Source organism: Sinocyclocheilus grahami, unplaced genomic scaffold (assembly GCF_001515645.1).
Source record: "Sinocyclocheilus grahami isolate Dianchi unplaced genomic scaffold, SAMN03320097.WGS_v1.1 scaffold1059.1, whole genome shotgun sequence".
Lineage (NCBI taxonomy): Eukaryota > Metazoa > Chordata > Actinopteri > Cypriniformes > Cyprinidae > Sinocyclocheilus > Sinocyclocheilus grahami.
This window is the reverse complement of record NW_015506238.1, coordinates 181,211-191,901: the sequence shown is the minus strand read 5'-3', so window position 1 is coordinate 191,901 and position 10,691 is coordinate 181,211. Positions and strand designations below refer to the sequence as shown.

At 39.5% G+C, this 10,691-nt stretch overlaps 1 protein-coding gene across 1 annotated transcript in view; it reads left to right on the top strand.

Annotated features, from left to right (window-relative positions):
* LOC107566216 (A disintegrin and metalloproteinase with thrombospondin motifs 2-like) overlaps positions 1 to 10,691 on the top strand; it is a 112,368-nt gene that overhangs the window by 69,033 nt on the left and 32,644 nt on the right. Inside the window, exon 4 of the mRNA XM_016251592.1 lies at positions 7,311 to 7,513. Within this exon, the coding sequence (XP_016107078.1) occupies positions 7,311 to 7,513 (203 nt within the window). The remainder of the gene's footprint in view (positions 1 to 7,310; positions 7,514 to 10,691) is intronic.

The following is a 10,691-nucleotide window of genomic DNA, read 5'->3' as shown; positions in this document are numbered from 1 at the left end:
AATTCAGTGACGTACTTCATTCAACAACTCCGTGAAGTGTTTGAATATCCTCACGGCAGAAAGGACGTTTCGACACAGCTCATCAATCTGACACAAGGTAATTGTTCCGCTGCTGAGTTTGCCATTGAATTCAGAATGCTCGCTGCCCAGAGTGGATGAATGATGTCGCTTTAAAAGCTATGTTTCATAAAAATCTCAACGGCGATCTTCAGGCAGAATTTGCATGCAAGGGTGAAGAGTCCTCCTTCTCCGATTTTGTCACACTCGCCATCAGGATTGATAACCTCATGAGACAAGCTCCTAAAAGGAGAAGTGGAAAAGATGGGCGAACCAACGATCTCACACCCAACCCTGTGGAAATGTCTTCCCCTGAGGAACCCATGCAAATAAACGCGTCCCGACTATCAGAGTGAAAGAGAACGGAGACGACATCAACAACTGTGTTTTTACTGCGGTGAATCAGGTCACCGCAGTTTAGGATGCCCCCACAAGCTTCAAAAGAATCCCCGGGTAAATATTGAACATTTTGCCCTTTTAAGCAACAAGTCATTCACACTCCCTGTTGTCTTAAGAACTGATACTCTCTCTCTTGACCTCACAGTGATGTTTGACTCCGGAGCCGCCCTGAATCTCATCCACCAGGACATCGTAACCAAATATCAAATCCCTACACAAATGTGCACCCCACCTATCCAATTCTCATCACTAGGGGGCACTATGAATATCAGGTAATGCCGTATGGGCTGGCCAACTCTCCCGCTGTATTCCAATCTTTCATAAATTAAATCTTCAAGGACCTCCTGAATAAATTTGTGGTTGCATACATCAATGATATCCTCGTATTTTCCAAGACAGAACACAAGCATATTTCCCATGTCATGGTTGCCTCTCCTCTCACCTCACTCCTCAAGAATAAACCGTCAAGACTGGTTTGGACTTCGGAAGCTAACAACGTTTTCAATGCATTGAAGGAACGATTCACAACAGCCCCTATCCTAAAACATCCTGATCCGAACGAACCATTCATACTAGAGGTGGATGCCTCAGACTGTGGCATAGGTGCTATACTCTCTCAGAGACAAGGACAACCAAGCAAAGTGTATCCATGTGCTTTCTTCTCCAGAAAACTAACCTCCGCTGAGCGCAACTATGATGTTGGAAATAAGGAACTACTCTCCATGAAAGCAGCGATCGAAGAATGGCGTCACTGGCTTGAGGGAGCTCTTCATCCCTTCCAAGTGATTACAGACCATAAGAATCTGGAATATATAAAGAGTGCCAAGCGTCTTAACCCCGGCAAGCCCGTTGGGCATTATTCTTCACACGCTTCAATTTTACTGTAACTTATCGGCCTGGCAGCAAGAATGGAAAAGCAGACGCTCTTTCCCGACAATATGACCTCTCCACAGAGCATCACATCACCGGTCCCATTCTACCCAGCTCGATCATCCTAACCCCAGTCTCCTGGGATATCATGGAAGAACTAAGAGAAGCACAACAACAAGATTCCTCACCCGCAAACACACCCCCAGGAAAGCATTCTGTACCTCAAGCGTTAAGACTTTGAATCATGCAATGGGTTCACACTTCTCTCTGCTCCGGTTATCCTGGTATCTCTCGAACTCTCCAACTAGTTCAGAACTCTTTCTGGTGGAGTAACATGGCACGAGACATCACCAACTATGTCAAGTCCTGTCAGATCTGTGCTCAGTCAAAAACCCCAAAGGAATTACCTTCAGGTCTACTCAAGCCATTACCGATTCCTCAACGACCATGGTCTCATCTGTCTATCGACTTCATCACTGACCTCCCACCATCCAATCATAACCCTACTATACTGGTTATCATTGACCGTTCTCGAAGTCCTGCCGTCTCATTCCACTACCCAAACTACCCTCTTTCCATGTGTCCCTTCTCAAACTCGTCCACTCGGGAGCTGACCCTGGCCATGAAGCCCCAGAACCACCACCACCACTGGACTTTGATGGAACTCCGGCATATAGGGTGAATGTGTTACTGGACTCGAGACGAAGAGGGGGTCAGCTCCAGTATCTGGTGGACTGGGAAGGTTATGGACCTGAGGAGATATCATGGGTAGCCGCCGGGACATTCTGGATCCATCACTCATCAAGGAGTTTCATCGAGCCAGACCCGATCGCCCAGCACCGAGACCACGGGGACGTCCACGTCGAGCTCCAGGAGCCGCTCTTAGAGGGGGGGGGGTTCTGTAACGCCAAGCCAGCAGAGGGAGCCCTCGCCCGAGTACTGACCGTGCTCCGCTTCCTCTGCTTTCACTTCCTGTTTGACTCTCATATAAACTGAGACCAGTCCATGTGCTGATTGCGAAGTATTGCCAGTTTACCTGCCTTACCAAGCGTTATTCTTCCTCTGTTCCTGATTGGTTTCCGGTGTATGATTCTGCCTGATGACTTGACTCATGGTATTTGTACTCTGCCCCTTTTGTTCTGACGCCTGATAGGACTGATGTTAGTGTTTGGACTCATTGCCTGCCTCTCCACTATTGTCTCTGCTTCTGCCCTTGTGTACGACGAACGATCTGCTTGCTTCTCTGACTTTGACCCTCTGCCTGATTATCGACATCTGTTTGAAGCCTTGACCTTTTAATAAACTTCCGCTCATGGATTCTAACCAAACTCCAGCGTCTCTGTTTATTTGTTCTGCTGATTTTCTTTTGTTAGCTTTTGCAGCATTTACACTAATAAATTATTGTTGATGTTTTGGCAGTAAACATTACTGATTTTTATGCTGTATTTGTTTGACTTCCCATTTGGTTTATTTATCAGGGTGTCTGTGCTTGTTTAGAAATTAGCTAGACATTTATCAAATTCTATTTTATTTTTAAACATAAACAAGAAGTTTATGAGAATATGTACACTGCTTTGCCTCTTCCAAAACTAGGAACATTCGTCAAGACCCCTCGATTCGGAACCATATTAATATACTGTATTTACATATGTTACCCTTCAAGTGTTATACTTGGGAAATAAAATCTAAAAGAAACTGAAGAAGAGCATTTGTTTGAATTACAAGTTACACAAACAGTGTACACAGGCTAATTAGACTGCACATTAACAATTCTGTTGGTATTGTTCTGAAAATTCAGAATTGCTGAGCCTGAAAAAGAAAAAAAAGTAAGTTTTTTTGTATCTATCTAATTTGTTTTCACCCAAAAGGTTGGATATTTTTATAGGTTAACACGACACAAAAATGTTGGATTACTCTAGAAGTTGGACTGGTAGCATAATGGTTAGAAATCAAGGCTGCTTTTCTCATTTATTTTCTCTTTTTTGGCATTAAAGGGGTCATATGATGCTTTTTTAAAGATCATTTTTTTGTGTATTTGGTGTAACAGAATATGTTAACATGCTTTAATGTTCAAAAAACACATTATTTTTCAAATACTGTACATTATTGTAGGTCCTCTATGCCCCGCCTCTCTCAAACGTTTCGTTTTCTACAAAGTTCCTCCTTCCGACAAGCGCAGTCTGCTCTGATTGGCCAGCTGACCCAGTGCATTGTGATTGGCCGAATACCGCAAGCACTCGTCGGAAATGTAACGCCCCTTACCATAATCACGAGCTTCATCTTTCAAAATAAATGTAAAGACAGAGCCCGAAAGGGGAACAGAGTCGCGTGACAGATACAGTGATGAAGCTGGTATGTGTTTGTGATGTGACCCCCCCCCCCTCTCTCTCGCTCTCTCTCGCATGCGCACACACACACACACACACACACACACACACACACATGATGCGCAAAACTCCGCATTTGAACAGTCAATAGCAAATACTTAAACTAATAACAAAACAGTAGCTGATTCAGAAGCCTAGGTTCACCAAACAGTCGTCCATAAAATGCATTTCTGTTCTGTTGTAAGTAATCTTAAAGATTCCTAAATGCATCTACTTCCGGAAGGCCAAATAAAGTGCTTTTGCTTTCGCCTAGAAACACACAGCGTCTCCCTGACATGCTGCTTCAACACTAACTGCGGTTACTGAAACCACACCTTTTTTCTTTTCGTGCACATTTGGGCGGCATTATGCTAATATTTCCACATAGTGAGGTAGATATGTGGGGGCGCGTTAGAACGAGCTGTTTTAGGGGGGCGTGGCAGAGTCTTAACTTTGATAAAGAATATCTCTTGGTTTTGAGACTTTTGTCTTTGCAACATCAGCTGATTGTACAACATCTATGTACAGTCAGCTTGTAACACTCCAAAGAGAAAGGAAAACTTGAAATCGCATCATATGACCCCTTTAAAAAGTTCTTGAATAAAAATAACCAGCTTCCAGATGAATCACAACAGTGAAACGTTTGATTTGAAGAGAAAAACGATTTCGAAATTGGAAAAAAAGACACAGGTTCAACACTGTGTACGTAATTTTTTTTATAAGACACTGAACTACTCATCCCAAGATGGACTGTGAATGGCGCAACTAAATCTGATACAACAGTACAATATAAAACTTTAAGTGATTGAATATAATATAAAATACCATATATTTGAAGTTTTTTGCAAAATATTCAAGTATATGCAAGTTGTGTGAGAGTATCAGGAAAATCAATTGTCATTCACAATGCTTGATAGGAGTGGGTGGTCACTTGTGAGCTGATTCTGGTTTCCATAGTAACAGCCACTTCTCTGGTTGGCGAATCGCCCTTCAGGATTATCTTATTACTTCTGAAAAAATTAAGAAATTAAATCAAAACATTAAATGGCATTCATAATTTGTAATCATAATCACCTTGTATCATGTATCACCTTGGGAAGAAACATCAAACTTCTCTCAAAACACACAGACTGAAGTCAGCCAGCACATAGAAGGGACTTATAAATGTTTTGGACACAATACCAAGTAACAAGTATTATGTAAATACCATGGTACATAAATATGATAATTGTGCTTTTTAGTAAGGGGAGTCAAAGGCAAGGGTAACACTTTAGAATAGGGAACACTTATTCACTATTAACTACAACTTTTCCCTATTAATAGTTAGTAAGTTAGTTGTTAAGTTTAGGTATTGGGTAGGATTAGGGATGTAGAATAAGGTCATGTAGAATAAGGCATTAATATGTGCTTAATTAGTACTAATAAATGGCTAATATTCTAGTAATATGCATGCTAACAAGCAACTAGTTGAAAGACCCAAAAATAAAGCGTTACCAAGGCAAGATATCACTGAATAGGTACAGTAATATTTTTGTGCCTGTCATCCGTTTTAGTTCTCTCTCACTTCACGCTGTCCCTCGCTCGAGCAGTTTTGGCACAGACAGAGCCTGAGAGACATGCCTCAGCGGCGCCCAGTCTGAACATGAAAGCTTTTGGAGTTGAGAGAGTGTTTGTGCCGTGTATTAGGTGACAAGAGAGAGAATCTGCTGAATGAAATGAGAAACATACTGCACTGTTTTTGTTTATCATTGTGCAACTATTTTCATATTAAGTAATGGGCTGAAAAATTATCTTAATCTACAGTATGAACAATATACACTGGGCAATTTAGTTTCCATGTCTAAATTTGCCATCTTCATGATGTTACATTTAAAGGAGACATACAGTGCCTTGCGAAAATATTCATACCCCTTCATTTTTTTCACATTTTGTTAAGTTGCTGCCTTATGCTAAACTGCTTTAAATTACTTTTTCCCACATCAATCTACACTCCATACACCATAATGGTAAAGCAAAAAACAGGTTTTTAACATCTTTGCACATTTATTAAAATTAAAAAACTTAAATGATTCCATTGCATAAGTATTCATATCTAGGACAGTTGAAATTTAGCTCTGGAGCATTCATATTGCTTGTAGATGTTACTACACTTTGAGTGAAGTTAACCTGTGGCAAATTCAATTGAATGGGTATGATTTGGAAAGGCACACACATCTTAACAAAAGGTCTAACAGCTGATAATGCATATCAGATCAAAAACCAAGCCCTGAGGTCAAAATAACTGCCTGTAGAGCTCAGAAACAGGTTTTGTGTCAAGCCACACATCTGTGGAAGAGTTCAGAAAAAAATCTGCTTCATTGAAGGGTCACAGAAGCATGTAGTCTCTGTTACCCTTAATGGAAGAAGTTTGAAACAACCAGGACTCTTCCTAGAGCTGGCCTCCTGGCCAAACTGAGCAATTGATGGAAAAGGGTCTTGGTTAGAGTGGTGACCAAGACCATGATGGTCACTCTAGTTGAGCTCCATGATCATATATGCAGATGGGAGAGACCTACAGAAGGACAAACCTCACTGCAACACTCCACCGATCTGGGCTTTATGTCGGAGTGGCCAGACTCAATCTTCTCCTCAGTGAAGGCACATGAAAACACATTTTGATTTTGCATAAAAACACCTAAAGGACTCTCAGACTCTGAGAAACAAGAGTCTCTGGTCTGATGAACCTCAATTCCAAGCATCATGTTTGAAGGAAACCAGGCACTGCTCATCACCCGAAGAGTACCATCCCAAAAGTAAAGTGTGCTGGTAGCAGCCTCATGCTGTGGGGCTGTTTTTCAGTGGCAGGGACCGAGGGACTCGTCAGAGTAGAAGATAAGCTCAATGCACCAAAATATTGAGTTAGCCTTAATGAAAACCCAGTCCAGAGCATTCAGAACCTCAGACTGGGCAGAAGGTTCACCTTCCAACAGGACAATGAACCTAAGCACACAGCAAGAGTGTCTTATAGACGACTCTGTCAGTGTCCTTGAGTGGCCCAGCCAGAGCATGAGCTTGAACCCAATCAAATAATTCTGGAGAAACTTGAAAATGTGCATTTGCTCCCATCCAATCTGACAGAGCTTGAGAGGTGAAGAGGTGAGGAGAAGAATGGCAGATAATTGTCAAATGATGATTATCAAAGCTTGTTAAACGCATTAAACAAAAAAGACTTGAGACTGTAAAGGTGCTTCAGCAAAATATTTAGTTATATTACTAGAATACTTATGCAATGTACTTATTTCAGTTTTCTTTATTTTTTTATAAATTTTTGAAGTTGTGACAGTTCTGTTTTTGCTTTGTCAGTATGGTGTATGGAGTGTAGATTGATGTGGGAGAAAAAGTGATTTAAAGCAGTTTAACAAGGCAGCAACATAACAAAATGTGAAAAAACGAATGTCTGTATACTGAAGGCACTGTATACTGTTTTTATTATTTAATATTTTCTCCCCTCTGTGGTCAGCTTCTGGTTCTGAAATTTACAGTATGTTTTTATAGTACTCAAAAGTTCAAGGAAAATTTGATTCATCATGATTTGACCTCTTTAAATGATATTTAATCATTTGTGCACATGTTTTGCAGGTTCCCCTCTGGGTTTTCAGACTGGATTGGAGTATTTACCCCACCATGTTAAGAAGAAAATAAAGAGCAACTCGCGAACTCGCAGACAGACGTATGAAGACGAGATCTTTAATATCGAGGTTCTGTTGGGTGTGGACTGCTCTGTGGTGATGTTTCATGGCAGAGAGCACATCCAGAAGTACCTCCTGACCCTCATGAACATTGTAAGTTTTCCAAACCCCATTAGAAAGAATCTAAGCTTGAGGTGGTAGCTAATGGTTATGGTACTGAGATGACCTTCATGGCCTATTATCATATGCAACGCACAAATCGTCTGTTTGTTCCATACGCTTAAAAAAATGCAGGTTCTTTATTAGCTTCTATGGTTCCATGCAGATCCTTTATCCATGGAACCTCTGCATTGCACAAAAGGTTCTGCAAAAAGGTTATTTGGGTTATTATAATGTTCTTCACACTACACTCGAGGGTTTTTGTGCCAAAAGAGGGTTTTTGTAGCAATGCAATAGAAGAACCATTCTGGGTTCTCTAAAGAACCTTACAGTGAACAGTTCTTAAAAGAACCATTTTATTTCACTTTTCATTTTAATAATCTGAATAAACAACTCCATTTTAAAGAACCTTTTGTGCAATGGAAAGATTACGTGGATATTAAAAGTGTTTCATGGAACAATCAATGCCATGCCAATTAAGAATCCTTATTTTTCAGAGTGTATGAAAAAAAAACTTGGGAACCCAAAATGATTCTTATATTTCATTGCTGCTAAACCCTCCTTTTGTAACCTTTATTTTTAAGATTGTTGGGAAACTGTCTACTCTAAGTTACTTTGTATAAAAGAAGTAAGCTAAATGGCATTTGCTAAATTATGCGTTAGCTAAATGACCAGTAATTTTGCCTCAGGAACTTATTGGTTCTCCGTCTAATATAAACAAATCATAATTTATCAAAAATATCTCCATCAATTTTAAGACAGCGCTATGGTTATTCAAAATCATGATTTTATCAGACATTTACATGAATGACTTCAAACTCAAACAGAGAAATTAGCATTACTTGTGTATGTTAGGGCTTGACGCTTGATGTTGATCCAAACCTCCATCCGTCTCCCTGACAACTACTCTGAGTCAAGAAATTACATCCACATCCCTGACAACATTTCCTACCTGAAAGACTAATGTACTTGAGATCCTCAACAAGACCAGACTCGCAATGAACTTGCTGTCAAACCTGCACAACAAAACATTTTATGCCTTTCCCTCTGTTTTTCTTTTTCATTTTTGACAAATTTTTGCCAGAAATTTCACAAAAAAAACAGACCCTAAAGGCCCATTCACACCAAGGACGATAACTATAAAGATAACGATAAAGATATAGTTCTACAACTATAACGATAAATGCACAGAGAAACGATATAATTGGAATCACTTTCAGAACTATTTTTTTCCAGCTGATGAACGATACAAACATTGACAGCCAATCAGAATCAATCCTGCTATAACGAGCTCGAGAATTTAAAGCGACAATATCGTTCCCTGATGTGAACGCTAATATCGTTATCTTTATAGTTATCGTTCTTGGTGTGAACCGGGCTTACTGCTTGACCGATGTCCCATGGTCCATTTGAAAATACGTAATTCTTACTTTTAACGTATTGCTGTGATTGTAACAAACCTCATAATTACCTTTAAATGCATGTGACATTAAACTACATGTTTTTTTTTATTTAGGTAGCTAACTATAAACATACTAACTTTAAACAAGTTTGCATGAAGCACAAATGAAAATGCTTACTCTAGTATTTGTTTTAGTGCCACTTGTGGCAATGTTCAAAATGTTCATATTTGCGTTGCATTATGAACTGCGGTCTGACATTTTGAAACGCAACACACAAAATTGAATTTGTGTAGTTAGAGCAGTTGTCATTTTTATACTTATATGTGACATGTAAGTGACTGGATAGCAATTGCAAAGATTTTGCAACTTAGGTTCCTCCATCCTCGTAATTCCCTCATTCACCGTTCACTTTTGTCTGCATGGCGGTCCTGTTACTAAGCAGAAGACAAGCTCCGATGGAAGGACCTTGCTGCATTATTAATTTAGTCCTAATGATTTTCTGGCACTTTGGCCTCTTACAAGTCAATTAGCTACCTGCCAGCTACAAGCAGATATCTAGACTAATAATATACTGACAGGGTCCTGGAGAGGGCCAGAGACAGCCAGTGCTAATGAGAGACTCGCTGCTAGGGTGATTAGTACGGTGTGTGTGTTTATGTGTGGGGGAGAGGAGAGAATAAAAACGAGAGAGTATGTGCTGATAATAGTCATTTATGTGCCGGGTTACAGAGCTGTAATTACTGAGTGCCTGAGTAGATACATGGTTTCAGGTGGGAACCGGGTTGCCTGGCACTGTTTCTCAGAGACTAATATTTAAACTGTTTTCATACTTCGCAACAATGATAATGAACTGTTACTTTAACAACAGGAAGACATCTATTTGTTCTATCATTATAAATATGTTATACTAATTATTTTAAATATAATATCAAATGAAATATTGAATATAATATAAAACTACATTAACACTCACTATTTGGTTACTCTAAAATGCATAAGTATTTTTTTATACTGAAATATCAAAAGGTTTTTAAAAACAGATATTTTCCATATTGCCATATGTGAATACATATACTCATAATTAGTATTCATGTTAAAGTTAAATCAGAGATTAAATGCACACACACACACACACATACATGCTTATCTAAAGTTTAGTTGATAATGTTTTATTTTACGGTCCAATTCTCACTGTTAACTAGTTGCTTATTAGCATTCACATTACCAGCATATTTGCTGTTTATTAGTACTTCACTTTTCTGTGAAGCTGCTTTGCAACGATTTGTAATGTGAAAAGTGCCATACCAATAAACGTGAATTGAATTTATAAAGCATATATTAATGCCTTATTCTGCATGACCATATTCTAGATCCCTTAATCCTGAACTTAAAAATTACCTTACTAACTATTAATAAGCAGCAAATTGGAAGTTTATCAAGGCAAAAGTTGTAGTTAACAGTTAGTTAATAATGAGAATTGGTCCCTAAACTAAAGTGTGACCGTTTAGTTTTATTGACAAAAGAAGTGGTATGATGAGGAATAGGCATCTAATTGTATCTTTATGCATTCTGGTGAGGGTTTGAGTGTTTTAGTGGAAACTATAGGTAGAATTTCTCTCTTTTGCTGAGTATATCTGCTTTCCATAATCAGACTCAGATTTTTAAACAGCCTCTAGTTGAGCTGTCATCCATCTGTCACTGTGTACAGTGGGTATGAAAAAGACCCCCCCCCCCCCCCCCCCCCCCCCCCCCACCCCCACCACCACCCA